The sequence below is a fragment of the Paroedura picta genome, chromosome 6 (genome assembly GCF_049243985.1).
Source record: "Paroedura picta isolate Pp20150507F chromosome 6, Ppicta_v3.0, whole genome shotgun sequence".
In the NCBI taxonomy this organism is placed as follows: Eukaryota; Metazoa; Chordata; class Lepidosauria; order Squamata; family Gekkonidae; genus Paroedura; species Paroedura picta.
In genome coordinates this window covers 41,333,497-41,351,140 of record NC_135374.1, presented here as the reverse complement: position 1 = coordinate 41,351,140, position 17,644 = coordinate 41,333,497, and the positions used below count along the sequence as shown (strand labels likewise).

Here is a 17,644-nt window from a genome sequence, read left to right as displayed (position 1 = left end):
CCATGGACCCACTATCAGCTCCATTGTGAAACTTACATGTAGCCACATAATTGCTGTGACTTTTAATCAGATTGGAGGAGTATTTACAGTTTGGGGGTGGAGAACACTAAAGCTGCTTCTCCCTGCATGCTGCAGTTGCAAACAGAAAGAGCCAATGAGAATCTGAGATGCTTGAAACTCCAAGTGCATGTACAATACAACGTTCTCATGTTGGTCCCCAACAAATATGAGGATTTTGTAAAGGGTAGATAGAGCCTAAAGGAATTGATACAATTCACTCCTGTAGGGGAAAGTGTTTCACAGGCGTCTCTGGTGTTTGCTCAGGCTGTGCAGGGAAGGCTGGTTTGAACCGCCCCGCTGCACAACTCAACAAACAGCTGACCCACAGAGAGAAGCCTCTTTTTGGATCAGCTCCTCAGTGGCTCTGGAGGCAAATCCAGATAGGTCAATTTAAGTGTCCCGGAGCCTAAAAATTTGGCTTTCCCAAATCAAGATGAACCTGAATCCCAGTACCAAAACTGGAATTCAGGCAATTCAGGATATGCCAAATTTGATTTGGGTTAAATTGACCAGAACCCAAAATAACCCTTTTTTTCTTTGCACATCTCTTCTCTTGACTATTAAGTGTGCTTCAGGAATATATCAAATTGATTGTACTAAATAGTGAGCCAGAACACATCTGTAGGATACCAGTCTAATCTTGCACTTTACCATTTGAATCAAAGCCTATGATCACTTGACTATTTCTTTGGAATCACCTTTCCTGATTCAAAATTCAGAAAGGCTTATCTTAGTGTTTGAATCCTGAGTGGATTTGTTTTTTATAATAATAATAATTATAATAATTATAATAATTATAATTATTATTATTATGTAATTGATTGTAATTATTATGGAATTGAAAAAAAATCTATTCAATTTAATGTGGCATGCTAAAAACTTGAGATTGTTTGCAATGTTTTAATACCACCAAATAAATCTAATGAACTAGGAAGAAATCCTGAGATACTTTGGTCTTTCCCATCTTATTCCTTTATTTAAGTCCTCAAATTCAAATAACACTACAGAATTTTACTTCCATGCTGAACGTGCTCCTTTCTTTCAAAGGTCTGCAACTCTGATGGTTGCATTTATCCTACTTGTATGGTATACAGTAGAAAAGCTTGGGAAGGGGAAGGTGAAAGAAAGCAGAGAAACACTAGAATAATAGAATCATAGAATAATAGTTGGAAGGGATCTCCTGGGTCATCTAGTCCAACCCATTATGCAGGACACTCCCTCAGGGCCCTGATCACACTCAGAAGAGCCTTCCACCAGGCTGGTGCCAAGATAGAGGAAGTCCTAGCTCTGGTTAAGGCCAGTTTCAATTCTCTGGGGTCAGGGTTCTTGAGCAGATTTTGTGTACTCAAGTATAAGCTTCTCTGAGGGACATAATGGATTATAAACTTCCTTGAGTTTAGGAAGAGCATGGTAGGCAAATGAAAGCAACAAAAAAAGCCCCACAGATAATTTTGTGCAGTACTATATTGTTCTTCGTTACCTTCCAGTGATGAGGAAGAAGAGAGTGAGAATGACGAGGAGAGTGAATCCACCCACAGCAGCAGTAGCAATGACCAGAATCTGCCCCTGTTCTGCAGCTATATCTGAGGCTGAAACAAAGACATCCAGGAGTAAACATCTGAGCGACCATTTCATGTAAAAAAAAATACAAAGAGCTGCCAGCATCAGATTGGGAAATTTCAGGAGATTTGGGGGTGGACCCTGGGGAAGGTGGGGCTTGGGGAAGGGAGAGACCTCAGTGGCTTCTAATGCAATAAAGTCCACCCTCCAAAGCAGCCATTTGCTCCAGGGGAACTGGTAGCTGGAAATCAGTTGTAATCCTGAGAGATCGCCAGTCTCAGCTAGAGGGAGGTAGTCCTACAAATATATCAATTAATAGTAATGTAATTTGCTATGATTTGTTTGTCATTTCCCTTCTGGGGAGCAATAAAGGTATCAAGGGCAAGATAACATTTCTTGGGATTTGTTTTGTGAAAGAAATTTAGAAATAATTAACTACATTCTTTTAAAAAACGTTGATAGCATTGTAGTGCAATTTTTATTCTTGCATCTCATGGGATTTGTTGCTCTGAGAGCAAGAGATTCAATGTATTTCCTGGCTGTGGGGAAATGCTTATCTGGAATATTTCCAGACGTTCATTAGACTTTTGGGAAGAGGGTATGGAATCAGTCCCTTAGAAATTCCCCATTGTCCTTTTTACAAATTATCCAATGTGTACTAGGCCTTACATATGTACAATTTATGGGAGAAGGTTGATTATGATCCTGAATACGGCATGTATTTTTCTAGATGTATTTTTCTAGATAGTGAAGTCAAATACCTGTGTAAAGTAGGTTTGCAAGTGAGCTGGATATGATTGAGTTATTGATAACTTTCACAAGGTACTGTTTGTGCTAATGGACATGCAGTATGGTTTAATGGGTGGAGTATTGGACTAATATTTGGGAGACCCAGGTTAAAATCCCTACTCTGCTATGAAAACTTGCTGGGTGACCTTGGGATATGCACATACTCTCTATCTAGCCTACCTTTGGAGGTTGTTGTGAAGATAATATGGAGGAGGAAAAATGACCAGGAGGAGCTGCAGTCCGGTACCGACTGATCTGTGGACCGGTACTGGTCCCCGGACCGGGGGTTGGGGACCACTGTTCTAGGGATTCCTATGTTTAAGGTGGGCTCCCACCCACTTCCTCTTTCTTCAGGAAGAGCAGATCTGTGTGTGTGTTGTGCAGAAGCAAGCAAGCAGCCAGATTTAAGGCTTAGCTTTTTTCATCTGCTTATGTGTGGCCTGTAGTCTGCCTGCAGCCTAACCACGGGATGCTTGCAATGAGCTGCTTTTGTAACTACTCTTTAAGCTTTTGTACTCTGCTTCAATAAGGATAGTAAAGCAGATAAATATGATACATTTTGTAAATAATCTTTCTCATTAAAGATTACTCTCTTTTAAACCTCAGAGTCCTGTGAACCTGGATCTGTGCCTCATTCACCGAAGTAAATAATAACTGCATACTTTGACAATGCTCTGTCTCTGGAAGGACTCAGGATACAATCAAGTCCAAAAATTCCAAAAGTAGCAAGTAGCAAAATTATTAAAAGCCATAGAAGAGAAGGGATTTGAACCTGGGCCCAAGATCCTAGCCTGACACTACAGACTAAGTTGGGAAAGACTATAAAAGCTATTAAAAGCAGCAGTAATTTATGCCCAATTAAAAGGTAAAGGTAAAGGTATCCCCTGTGCAAGCACCGAGTCATGTCTGACCCTTGGGGTGACACCCTCTAGCGTTTTCATGGCAGACTCAATACGGGGTGGTTTGCCAGTGCCTTCCCCAGTCATGACCGTTTACCCCCCAGCAAGCTGGGTACTCATTTTACCGACCTCGGAAGGATGGAAGGCTGAGTCAACCTTGAGCCGGCTGCTGGGATTGAACTCCCAACCTCATGGGCAAAGCTTTCAGGCGGCTGCCTTACCACTCTGCGCCACAAGAGGCTCTTTATGCCCAATTAGCAACATAAATTATCATTATATGTCTGGCATTGGTTTCTTAGCATGGGATGACAATAAGTAACAACAGAACATAAGTAACAACATGCCCATCATAAACTGTTCACATGGAAGTAGAGAGGCTGAACAATCAGGGAGGCATGCAAGCCTTTTGTTTCAGTCTCAACAACCAACTTTTAAATGGCTAATCATGACAAAATAATGAATTTTACACTTAGCCTCATAATCTGCTCCTTTTTGTCCTGGTTACTTAGAAAACCACACCATAACTAAACAAGATACATGACAAGTAATTCTATACAAAAATAATATTCCAGGGAATTATAAATATCTTTATACAGCTGTCGCTGTATAAACATAAAAGGCTAAGGCCTAAGTGAGCAGAGAGTGGGTGGGGCCCTGAGCAGAACAGACCAGAGTTCCAGCCAGTTGGGTGGCGTGAAGCCAAAGTTCTGACAGGGCCAAAGTTCTGACAGGGTCCACCCAGCCTAGCCAGGGGCAATCTGGAGACATCATTGCCAATCTGCCCCTGACTACCACAGGGAGAGGAGGTCAGTAGGGCTGTCAAGGGGGATCAGAACGGAGGCTTGGACAGGCTGTGCCAGCCCTTTTCGCCCCAAGGCTGTCCTAACTGTCGTGTCCAACTGTAACTTTCTTCACTTTGCCATCAGAACCCTGACAGAGTTGGCAGGAGGTTGGTGAGTGCTGCGAAGGAGCCACTGACAGCCCCTGACTTAGGGGAGGGAGGCATTTCCGAGAGCAACACCAGGGAGTCTGAGGCCATGGGTGTGGGCCTTCCTTCAAACAGTTGGCTGACAGGGAGGCCACAGAAAAGCCCCTTCTCACTTAAAATACTGCTCTGGCCTGGGGTTAGACAAAGCCAAGCCATGTGTATTTCTTCTATGCAACTCTCTGCCACTGCACAGTGTTATTCTGCAGACAAAACTGGATGCTGTTGTGAAGGTTCTTTTGTCTCCAGTCTTATCTGCACAACAACCCTGTGCAGTAGGCTTCAAGTCTTTCAATTCAACAACAACCTGTGTGGGAGACCTTAAATGTTTCTTCTCTAATACAACCCTGTAGTAGAAGGGAAATGACGCGGAACTGGGAGGAATTGGTTGCCATGTAATCTCCCCCTAAGAAGAGTCTGCAGTCTGATTTTCCCTTCACATATCTGAAGACATGGCTCTGGAAAGCACATCTGTAACCACTATGCCACAATTCCCAAAGGTCAGTCTCTCCCACACTCAACGAACATTCCACACCACAGGTTCTTGACACCCATATCTCCACACCCATGCCCTCATTTGCCACCCCACCACCACAACCTCCCACACAACACACACATTCAACCCCATGGCCTTACAGACTGGACAACTCCCCCCCCCCCTTCCTCTTCCCACTGCCAAGCTCTAGTGCCCCTTCCTACTGCCTAGCTCTGCCCCTAGTTGTTCAAATATTTTGCATATTCTCTCCAATAGCTGCTTCAGAGACTAATAAAGCAGAAGACATTTAAAAGCAATAAAAGAACAACATAAACAACTGAAAGCACAGCCACTGACAAAACTACAGCCCTCTCTAGGTTAAGGATAACCCACGTCCATTTTTTCCACGCAAACATGTTTTCTGCTGCAGGTACACATAGCAGTAGAATCTTGCAGACCTTTGTGTATGGCAGTAAACAGAAGGATATGTCCTTTTCCCTGCAGCAGTCAACAATCTTTTGGCTTTGGTCCTTGTTCCAGAATGTTAAGGTAATGTTTATCTGCTTGTCTGGAGCCAAGCAGGCTGTCTTGTGGAACAGCAGGGGTGGGTAGTTCAAAAATAACCCAAGAGCCAGATCAGAGTCAGAAGATTTATAGAACCAGGCTGAATCCTCATTCGTCATGGTTCCAGATTTTATAGAAAATGTGCGTGACGTGTTCCATAGATTTCAGTTCATATACTTCCCCCCTCTACATTGCAGATTTGCTTGCATACACTGATAACACTGTAAAAAGAAAATCTTAATGTATTTTTTACATACATTTGTACCGACATTCTTTTTGTATGGTTCTTCACCATTATGGAGGAATATGACATACAGCATTGGGGAAAAAACCCTTCAGTCATAAGCAGAATTGTGCCCACAGTGGGGACCCAATAATGTGGAGTAAAGATTGTGATACAACTGGGGCTTTCACTCATTAATTCAGGAAGTCTCGCTCAGAAGCAATCTGGAACAGCTCAGAGTCTTGTACTGCCCATTGCCCATTTTAAGATTACAGCAGTTATATTTGGCTTGGGATGTGAGCTGCTTTGCTCAGTAGGGGAAAAATTTAGAGGGAACATTGGGTACAACATGCAGGTTGTGAGAAAAGCATGGCCACAACTTTAATCCTCAGCAGCTTCCAACAGTAGTTTTGACATCAACTGATTCAGGGACCTCAGATACCATGAGCCAAGTCCTACCCTGGCCCACTTGTCAGGGAGGATAAACATATGATCACACTCCCTGGTACCACCTGAGGTCTGAGAGTGCAGATGATGCATCTTAGCAAGATCTTAGAAGGACAAATGGCCCTCATCCCTGGGCCATTGTGGGGATACACCGAAAGCCCACTGGAGGTTAAGAGTGGCAACTTTCTAATCTGGTGAGCTATGTTTGATTCTCCACTCCTCCACGTACAGCAAGCTGGGTGACCTTGGGCTAGTCACAGTCCTGATAGAGCAGTTCTCACAGAACACCAATATCAGGTTTCTCTCAGCCCCACCTACCTCACAAAGTGTCTGTTGTGGGGAGAGGAAGGGAAGGTGACTGCTTTGGGACTGATTCAGGCAGTGAAAAGCAGGGTATAAAAGCCAACTCCTCCTCCTCTCCTTCTTTATTCCTGTCCCTAGGCTGTGTTCCAGTGGTCTAATCCAGCCACTGCATCTGGTTTGCAATCTCACTTTCCTCACTTCACCACTAATTAGCACAGTTTAATCCCTAGGTTTAAAGTCAGGCACTTTGTATAATATTTGGAATACTGATGAATTAGAATTTGGAAACAAGTTGTTTGGAACTTGATGGGGAGTATTTTGGAACCATCCCCATTTACAGCCACAGCACATGGCTAAAGGGTGTCTTCAACCTTATGCATCAGAAATGTGGTCCTGCTTTATCAGTGCTACAAAAAGTTGGTTTTGTAATCTATCCCCATTTTATTAACAACAGTAGTGTGACTATATTTCATGTTGAATCTCAAAGTGGTATTTCATAGATATCCTGTGTATCTCCAACAGCATGAAATAAGTAAGGAAAACTGGTACTGTCACCGTGTTAATCAATCCACATGCAACCAGTCCTTTGCCTTTTCACAAGCTTTGGGTGTCTCTTGCTTTTAGTGTACAGCACATAAAAGCAATTCTTCTTCTTTTGTTACAGGTTCAACTCTCTGTGAGCTGGTCCCCTATTACCAGCTCAATTTTGTGTGTTAGCTGCATGTTTTAGTTATTGCAATTTGACATCTATCAGCAAGCAGACTCTCCAGCAGAGTGAAAGATAGGGAAGTGACAAAAAGACATCTGGACAGATAAAAGGGAGCATCTGTAAGACAGATAGCTAGAAACTGCAGGGACTGAAGCTCTAATGGACAGGAATTAACTGTCAATGGTTTGGATGCAAAGGGCATTCCAAACAACAGCCAACAAAAATGATGTTTTTAAAAGCTGTGCTAAAGATCTGATAAAACATCCTTTAATTCTCTGGGGATATTTTAGGTGTGCTGTCTCAGTGAATAGACAGGCAATCTCTAATACAAAGTGAAACACATATGACAAAAGCATGAAAAAAATGGCATGCTGAACTATATGTACTGAACAATGAATGTCCCATAGCAATTAACCGTATTAATTATATTCCAAATGTTTCATACAAATACCATTCACACCCTGCATGGCGGTGGGGCACATTGCAGTTCTTGGGCAAGGAGGGAGGTAAAGGAATCTATTATTCCAGCAAAGAACAGATAGTAACATAATTTTGCTAAATGAAGAATATTGTCCTACGTATTGTAGGAAAACCGACTGGTATCTCATAGACCTCAGGAGAACATAGTACATTCTCTGGCCAGGTTAGGCTAGATTAACTATTTCCAGTTGAGACTAGAGACCACTCTACCAGTCTGGGGACTATTAAAGCAAAAAAATCTGAATCCAGTGTCAGGCCCTTGAATTCCACCTTGAGAATTCCACAGTCTCTTCTCTGAGACTGTTTAATCTTGTTCCTGAGATTTTGTTAGGGCAGGACTTTTAACATGGTGACAATAGCTTATCCTCTCCAAAATTTTCTCCTAAATCAGAGAGGCTGTGGATTCTCACAGCTTTGTGTTCTGTAACTCTCATTCTACACTGTAAACACCAGCTTCGGATAGACTGTGCACCTACTGCGTATGTGTGCCCCCGGAGCCTTTAGAAAACAGCAATCTCACACTGATCAGCTGTAGGGATAGGGAGAGGAAAGCACAGGGTATTAAATTCAGGTTTAGAGGCATGGTATTAGTTCAGCCATGGTATTAATTCCTTTTCCTGCTAGTAGTATGCTGTGAAAGTCAGTGACAGCAATATGCTATGGACAATAGCTGAATTGATTAAGCAAATAAATGTTGATTAAATAAACAAACAAGCAGAAATTGTATTTCTGTTGCTTGAGGTATGCTCCTGTACAGCATAGAATATAAATATCCACATAAATATCCATGCTACCAAATGCATATAAATCTTATATTATGTATTCATCAACAATTCTCTTCTTGCAGATCTTAATGTACTTTGATCAGAAATAAGCTGCCTCCCCTTTTTGCTGATATAGAAGTCATTTTTATTTGACAGCTAACAACTAATGCTTCTTTTCCCAAGGCAATGGAATTATATGATTAAGATTCTCAAAGGCAGTTTATTTACTAATATTTTCAATACAATATTGTACATTTAGGGGACTTACTTCTCAACAGATGCAAAGGATTGGTCAGTTAATCGAAGTTCTGTTGACTGAAAAATAGATTATAATAACTGTGGACAGATTTAAAAGATGGAATTATCATGCATTTATATTCCAGTATTAAGCTCTCCTGTGTTGCTCAAGAATATTTTAGTCCCTCTTTCATTTTAGTCCTTCCATCTTCCAGCTCAATTAATGTTTCATTTAGTACATTCCCCTAAGACTGTTTCAGACACCCATTAATTTACATCACTCACATGTGAGCTGGTGTGTTATAAAAAGCTAAGGATATTACTACAACTAACTTATATTTGGCCATTTCCTGTCCCGGCCCAGGTCTGGTAGAACACTCCTCTGAATGAAATCAGAGCACCACAGGGCTTGTAAAAGAGGATGATGGTTGATGCCCCAAACAACATCAGAATTATGGTGGCCTCCCTGCCATAACCCAATTTATATGTCAAATGTGGTCCTCCCACGTCTCCTTAAACCCTTCGTTGCTGAGGGACGCCTCTTAATTGGGACTGAACTACCAGGGTAGGCTATTCCTGGCTGAAGGCCATGACTTACTCATGGGTAAACATTCCCAGAGGACCAGTGGGAGGCCTTTCTGGGCCTCCTGTAGCTCTCCCACCTCCAGAAGGCATGCAGAGGCTGCCCCAGCTCCACCTACCACATCCTCCAAGTTGAAAGGGGCTAAGAGGCCAGGGTAACTTACTGGCAGCAGGGCATACTCAGAGCCTGCCTCCTCTTCCATATCACAGCAGAAGAAAGAACCTACCCTAACAATGAATAAAAATAGAAATATCTTGTCTCTTCTTTTAATGTTAATCAAACAACCAAAACAGACTCTTCACTTAAAATTTTTTATATATTGGCCTTTAGCTCAAAGGTATGGTTCTATGACAGAGCTGAGATGTCATTCTGATGTCTCCCAGATCCTAACCTGAAATTTCAACCATTACAGAAAACGAATTTGCATATGGTGACTGCTGTTGAGCAGCAGCAATCAGCCAGACCAGAGTGAATCATGATGCCAGGCCTGGCCCCAATGAGTTTTTCCTCAAAGGATAAAATGTTCCGGAAACAATCCTCCCTCCGTCTCATTTACTGACAAAAGCCAAGGCTTGAAGGCTAGCAAATATTGCCTAGAAGAAGAAGAGTTGGTTCTTATATGCCGCTTTTCTCTACCCAAAGGAGTCTCAAGTGGCTTACATTCATCTTCCTCTCCCCACAACAGACACCCTGTGAGGTAGGTGAGGCTGAGAGAGGCCTTAAATTACAGCTTGGTCAGAACAGCTTTATCAGTGCTCTGGCGAGCCCAAGATCACTCAGCTGGCTGCATGTGGGAGAGCACAGAATCAAACCAGGCTCGCCAGAGTCGAAGTTCGTGCTCCTAACCACTACACCAAGCTAGCAATTCACTCAGTGGCCACTACATAGGGCAATACTGCTTTTTAAAATCCCTTTGATTTATTTTACTTTTTAGATTAAATATTTTTCTGTAAAACTGAGGAAAACCTTTTTTCAAGTATGTAGAAAGATCTGTGTTCATAATGAATTTGATTTTATTTAAGTATCCACAGATGGAGACATATTGAGAATTATATATATTGATGATTGAAGGACTATTAGACTAATTCAACCAGGTTTCCTATTGGTAAACTAAGGAGAAGGAAGTGCTCTTTAACTATCAATAAAGTTATGCTGGGGATCATGAGAACTATAACAACAAATGTCATGAGGGACAAGAACTGTAATACATATGGCAATTTGATAAGATGGAGTGAAAAAATTGGCAGAATCAACCCATTGCCTTTCAAGTATAGATTGCAGTCTAGTCACCTTGTTGTCAAGTTTATTGGAACTAAATTCCTTCTGAAAAAAAGAGGAATTAATGAATCTAGCTGTTCAGTGGGCTTAATAAGAAGTTGGACTTGACTCATAATAAAGTGTCTGTATAGAATGAAGAGCTAAATAACTGAACTTAGAGAAATGATCTGTTACTAGTTCTTCTCTGCTGTTATACCAATGGCAACATAATTCTTTATTGAGGGGAGTCTGAATTTAAATTTTATTTTAAGATGAACTTATCCTGCATGTTACGTATAACAGGACCCTTATGGTATGGCATACTGTCCCCAATAACCAGTATCACCCCTCAATAGTCTAGGTTTGTGTCCAAGCCAGGCACTGTTAAAAGTATGCCAAAACCCTGCTGGGCCAGACTCCACCTTCTCAGCCACAAGTTTGACATGACTTGGGACATACATTGCTCTTGCAACTTGGGACATACATTGCTCTCCTCCTTCTCCCCGACTCCATTGTATTGCTGATTCGGTGGCCTGGCAGAAACCTGTTTGTCCAGGGGCTCCTGGGCACACTCCTTTGCCTCACACCTATGACTCATGCTTGGCCCCTCTGCAAGTAGGACGTCTCTTCCCCAACCTCAGCAGCTAGACCTATTGGTTCCCTTCCTTAGACCCATTAACTCCTAGGTCTAAGCCCATCAAAACCCATCTCTGGACTTGATCAGACCATTTCCCAACTTCCAATCCCTGGAAAATTCCATCATGTGCTCACCTAGGTTACATCACATAGCTCCTTCCCCAAAACATATATAAACAGTGGCTTCACAAAGCCATCTTGTGTCTTCTGATTCGGATTCATTCAGAACACCCTGTGCACTGGTCGTAATGCTGCTTTCTCCCTGTTCCTGGAGACCAGTAATTATAATGGAATCTCTTTTCCACTCTTTTATTCCCTAACCACCTGATTGCTAATGTGCTAGATATATTTTTGTCTATTTTCTAATAAAGCTTGCTACTATTTTTACTATAACTATTTGTGTCTGTCTTGAGTTCTTAAGGGTATAATCACCTCGTAAACATTGGGAAATGATCTATTTCACTACATTACCACCTCTTGCTAAGCAAATTCCTCACTGCTGAATATACATGTGTCACAGGACACGTGTGTAAGTGCGTTTCTGGTAACATGCAAGTTCTGTTCCTGATTTAACCACACAAGAAGAGGTTATACTATCATAGGTGAAAGAAATATAGTTAGAAACACAAGTCTGTTTACAATATTGTTGTCTCAGACATTGTCATACCTAACAACCAACACAGCTGTCAATGAAAGAGAACAAAATATGAAATGCTTAACAGATTCAGAAGATATATGTTTATAAATGTTTATAGAAGTGAATAATGGCAGTCACTACTATCAGGCAATACATGGGGAAATTGAGAAAGCAGAAGGCACATCTCAAAGGATAAGACATGGGTACATTTGGGCACAGTTTTGAGGTCCATAGATTGCAGAGGCCCAGGCTGAAAACCTTTTAGCATGCCATAATCTATTTCACAAGATTAATGAGAAAGGATTGTGGGTGCATTTGAGGCCCATGTACAAATTTGTACTAAGAGCAAAGAAAGTATTCCTGGGCTTCCAACAGGGATTACAAAGAATGGACTCCAAAAGAAACAAGGAAAAGAAATGTGGGCCAAAGCTGGCTGTGACAGTAAATTAGGGCTTCAATTTTATGGCTGTATTTCCATATACATGGCCATTTGGCTAGTATCTTATTATGCAGGTCTAAGACTTTGGGGTTGTCACTTAATCAATTGTGCATGGTTATTTTCAGATATATTTTCAAATATATCACTACATCTCTGAGTAGTTACGTCATATAAAAAACCTACACCCTCTTTGATTAATTAACTATTTTTATTACTCCTGCAGGGTCAGACAGTCCTCTTTCTGCATCATGCACCACCATTAATAACCATTCCAAAATTTCTGGCTGCTTCTCGTTATGAAGTATCTAATTTCATCCTAAATAACTGAAGCAGCACAGATTGCATTTCATCTAGCAAACTGGAGAGAGCATCTCACTGAAATCACCTACTACAAGTTTTTAGATATTGCATTTTTCTTTTATTCCTTATGACTTCCTTCCACAAGTTAACTCAGTGCTGAAGTAAATACAAGTACAATTTTTTCTTGATGTCTGTGGGGCACCTGCATGGTTTAATTTTTAAAATGTTGACATGATTTTCCCAAAAAAAATCTAAAATGAAAAAAACCTTTATTCGGAAAGTAATGTGGCTGATTTTTCCCATTCTGCAAAATTTTTGTGAACTACAAATTCTATTTTCAGGGGGAAAATAACTATCCCCCCCCCGAAATATACATTTAAAAACTTGTGTTATGTCTTTGGTCTATCACCAAGAGGATTCTCTGTCAAGATTAGGTGACATAATCTTGCTAAAATCTGAGGCTTGTTAGATTGTATCACAGTCATAGATTTAAGGACATGAAAAGCCTTCAAAGTGTTTAAACGTCATATTGGTTTTTCCATCCACATTCATTTTTTTTCTTATAGGAATCTCCTACGGTTACATGTTTGGACATTTGTATATAGCCACCATTTGTAATCTGCAAACCTGGAAAGTATAAAGTATTTATCACCTTATGTATTCTATGTGAGGCACATTTGATCTGTTTTGGGTTGGAGTTACTTTGCAAAAGATATTTCTGCTGATTAGCAAAATTTCATGATTGTCCGCACATGTACATACATGAAGAGGAAGAAAAATGTACATGCATACATTTAGTTTTCAGTGGATTAGCTATGCAGTTCTGCAGTAGAAGTGTAAGATCCAAGTCCAGTTAAGACCAAGATTTCCAAATCTGACAAAGGGAGTTTTGACTCTTAAAAGCTTATAACCTGGATATCTTGTTGGTCTTACAGGTGAACTGGTTTTTATGGTGCCACCCTGTTTTTCCTTAAAAACAAACCTGATTGGAGGGTTTAAAAAAACAACAACCCTAATTTACAAATTCTGGGAATAAGGATCAAAGTGCTGAACTGCCATATGTATAATGTATGAGATTATGAAGGCCATCCTAGGGGCTTTTCCGCACATTGGGCATTATTGTGTGAAGCTTGCTGTATGGCAAAACACAAGAAATAATCATGACTCTCTGGCACTCCACACCTCTCAAGCTGTCTCAAATATTTCTGGGTGCTTTTTGCATGTCTTGCACTCCTCACTCACTGCCAGAAATGTGAGAAGAGAGAGCTGATAGTCTTGTTGCACTTTGGCCTGCCTACCACTGTCACCAACCAATCCATTCCTGGCATGGCTGATTGAATTATGAACTTCTGGCAACTGCTGAAATTAAAAAAAAAACTTATTCATTTAAATACCTATCCACATATTCATAGAGCCACAGACAATAAAAACCGAGGTGCGTGTCTGTCTATTCGTTGATCCAGGCAGTTCTCCATTCTCCAGGGGATAATGCTTTTTAGGTTGGTGAATCCACTTTTTGTGATTCACCAACTTGTGGAGAGGGGAGGGTGAGTGCGAGGGCGGGCAAAATGCTACCGAGACTGTCATATGGTTTTCCCTCCAGACAGTCTTGCCCCTGCTTGTGCCCCAAATTGCAGCACAACAAGATTTGGTGATTTCCCTCATTGCAGAGCAAATTGGGCAAAAACTCATGCCACCCACTGGAGAGCTTCGGGTTGCTGCCGACATCATGAGGAAGCTGCATTAAAAGCTTCCAACAATGAAAGGCTGTCCAGGGGCAAATTCCTCATGTGGGATTGGTCTGTGTATGGGTTTGTGTTCTAATCCAACTCTAGCTACTCACCGCTGCTACTTAAAAACATGTGAAATCCATTCACAAATCTCCCATTGTCATGTTTTGTTCACTCTTTAAAAGCACTTGGCTGGCTGTTACTGAAGAAAACTAGTTAATTTTCTGTCTGAAGAAGCAAAGCACTTTTTTTGTTCATCTGACCATTATAAATATTCCCACAGATTTGATCTGCAACCCAAAAGAAGTATTGAATATCCTATCCATCAGTAGGAGCAATGGATTGTTGGTGTTAACTTTATCCACAACATTTTTAAAGCCTAAAATTTAAATACAGTATTATTTTAGCTGTTGTACTGATTGTTTGTGCTAAACCTCTTAATGAATATAATGAAGCTTTCCATTGTCACTGCAGGGTAAAACTCCCCATTCAATTACATCCTTTGGTTGTGCTTATACCTTGCATAAATGCATCATCAGTTTGCTGTTCATTAACGAAACTCACACACACCTCATAGACCCTTTAATTGGACAGTATTGTTTTCCTGGCTTTATTTTGTAGGTCTATTATTCTCCTGTTACAGCTTTGCTAAAGCACAAATGAGTTTAAAGCAAATTTCTCTCTACTCCTTGGTTTGTTTTGTCTGCCTTTTAGATTAGCTTGTCCTTTTATGAATTTTCTGTACAACTTGAAAGAAATCAACAAACAAAAAGATTTTCATTTTTTTGCATTTAAACTGTTTTCAGATATATACTGATAATAGCAGCATCTATCTAAACCTATAAATATTGTATTTGAATGCCGGACCATTAACAGGGAAACAATGCACCTTTCATCCTGGTCTTGAAAACACTTGTGACATGGACTTTTGTTGTTGTTATTATTTCTCAGTAAAGCAGTGTTGGACATTTAAGGAAAGTCCCATGCTATAATGGGCTACTCCTTATAGACAGGTCAGTCCCAATTTATCAGTTTTCTATTTCTGACATACACAGTAGACAAAAAGTGAATACTGCAGAGTTCCACCAGAAGAGTTGGAAGATTTATACTTTCAAAAATAGGCTATGCTTTACTGTGACTGCTGAATTCCTTAGATAAGAGCTTCAGAAATAAAAACGGGAAGACTTTAGGTAAAATTTGGGGTATGTATGAAGTCAAAATTTATTTTTAATCAATGCACATTTACAGTGTATCTTTTTAAACAGCACAGTTCTGTGCTGATAATAATCTGACATAGATATAACTAGTTAATATTCTTAACGCATAATACTTAGATGCTACTTCTACCATATGCATCATCACCATCTTGTATAAGACTTACTTTCATCACCAGTTTCAAATTCAAACTTCTGGCTATAACCACTGTATCCTGTTGCACTCCTGACTCTGATATGGAAGATATACTTGGTTGCTGGTTTGAGACCTGTGACGATAACACTTGGAGCTTTTGATCTTGTGGAGGAATAGCTGAGCTGCTCATGTTCCTGGAGGGCAAAACAAGAGTAATAAATGGAGTCAAATTGCATTGGGACAGATGGGTAACAACAATCTATCTCTCTAAGGAATGTCAAAGTGCATTCATTAAAGTGGTGAGAATTATCACCTTGATATGACACAGCCTTAGCTTTCATAAGAGATGTTATCTTTCATATAGAGAGAATCATAGCTTTGTGAGCTGAGTTAGTCATTAAAGCATATAAATCAATATAGTATGAAATTAGTAAAAGATAACAGCTAAAGAAAACAGCAAATAAATGGCAGCTCTAAATGTTGGGTGATGGTCAAATTAGGATTTCAAAAAAGATTTAATAAAGTATAATGTATAAATGTGGGAGTATTCAAATGCCTGCTACTCACTTCTACCCGCAGGTAGTGCCAAAATGCCGGCGCTATCCGTGGGTAGACCTGTGGGTAAAAGAAAATGAAAATTAACTTTTTATTTATTTTTTTGTGTAAAAACCAGAAACAGGAATTCTGTCTCTTTGGTTTGTAAACTGATGTATTTTAATATCCTCCATGCAGTCACAAAAAATATTTCACATTAATTAAACTGAAAAAAGCCCCAACTATTGTTTGAAATGTCCACTTCCAGGCTACACATAGAAATTGAACATTCCTTCACCCCATATGAATCTGTAATATAATAAAGCAATGTTTAAAATGTGGTGTATTCAGTTACCAGAAGGCACTGTCAGCCTACTAGCTTGGGGGAAATCAGATTCACTGAAGAGATTTTATAGAAAAAAAGGATAGCACTGGCAGTGTATTGTACTAGCTGAGTTTAGGTTTTGAACAGTAGATGATGCACCCTGCCTTGAGATGGCAGAACCAAGAGGCAAGCTCAGTTTAAGGATTTGCGGGGCCTCCAGCACGACAGCCAGAGCGGGGCCCTTGTTAGTTATTGTTGTTAGGTTCAGTCAAGTCAGCCCACCATCCAACTGTGTCTGCAGTCATTTCTCTAAGTTTCTGTAAGGTTACTCCATTTATATCTTTAAGCTCATCAACCCACCTACATTAACTTATTATTATTATTTGTTATATTTATATACCGCCCTCCCCGAAGGCTCAGGCAACACTTGGCAGTACCACTTGGCAGTAGGCACCACTGAATATACAGGCAACCATAGGATCACACTGAATCCTTCAACACAGAGACATGTGGCAGAACAAGCTAGGCCAACGAAATATTGAGTCCAGGAACACCTTTAAGACAAAGAAATTTTATTTAAATTTTTCTATAAAAATAGATTCACTTTGAAAGTTGCCATCACATTTGCCATGAATGAAGCTAAACCTTTCCATTTTTTTTTTTTTTTTTTGCTGCTTCAGAGCGAAGTAATAGACAAATACACCCTGGAAGGAAATCCTCCAACACAAACAGTGAACCTGTAAACAAATGCCTTGGGCATCATTTGTCCTGCCTCTCAACCCCCAGCACTTAAACATACCTCTTTTGTTTAGTCCCTACCCTTTAGATACAATGTAGTCATTACTTAAAGGTAAAGGTAAACGTATCCCCTGTGCAAGCACTGAGTCATGTCTGACCCTTGGGGTGACGCCCTCTAGCGTTTTCATGGCAGACTCAATACGGAGTGGTTTGCCAGTGCCTTCTCCAGTCATTACCGTTTACCCCCCAGCAAGCTGGGTACTCATTTTACCGACCTCGGAAGGATGGAAGGCTAAGTCAACCTTGAGCCGGCTGCTGGGATCGAACTCCCAGCCTCATGGGCAAAGCTTTCAGACGGCTGCCTTACCACTCTGTGCCACAAGAGGTTCTTAGTCATTACTTACTGTCAGAATAGACAGCAGACCACTATGGGAAGCAAGAGGAGACAGCAGCACCCAAAGGAAGTTGCTTGATCATGAGGAGACCTCCACACTGTTTGCTTTCCAAGCCTGAACAGAGGCATCTAGCAGGAAGCAAAGCATCTGACATGCGGGTGGCCAACTTGGGGTTCTTGCTATTGCTTCCCAAGACAGAACAAATAATAAATGTGTGTATGTGCA

General features: G+C 40.7%; 1 protein-coding gene across 10 annotated transcripts in view; it reads right to left on the bottom strand.

Annotated features, from left to right (window-relative positions):
* The window catches only part of EPHA6 (EPH receptor A6), a 537,720-nt gene that overhangs the window by 146,129 nt on the left and 373,947 nt on the right, over window positions 1-17,644 (bottom strand). For 6 of the 10 annotated variants that reach the window (XM_077342222.1, XM_077342219.1, XM_077342221.1 and 3 more), the window contains 3 exons: window positions 15,995-16,042; window positions 15,459-15,621; window positions 1,541-1,649 (listed from right to left, as the gene is read on the bottom strand). In XM_077342222.1, the coding sequence (XP_077198337.1) occupies window positions 1,541-1,649; window positions 15,459-15,621; window positions 15,995-16,042 (320 nt within the window). The remainder of the gene's footprint in view (window positions 1-1,540; window positions 1,650-15,458; window positions 15,622-15,994; window positions 16,043-17,644) is intronic. The other 4 variants (XM_077342223.1, XM_077342220.1, XM_077342229.1 and 1 more) reach the window with 1 other exon arrangement.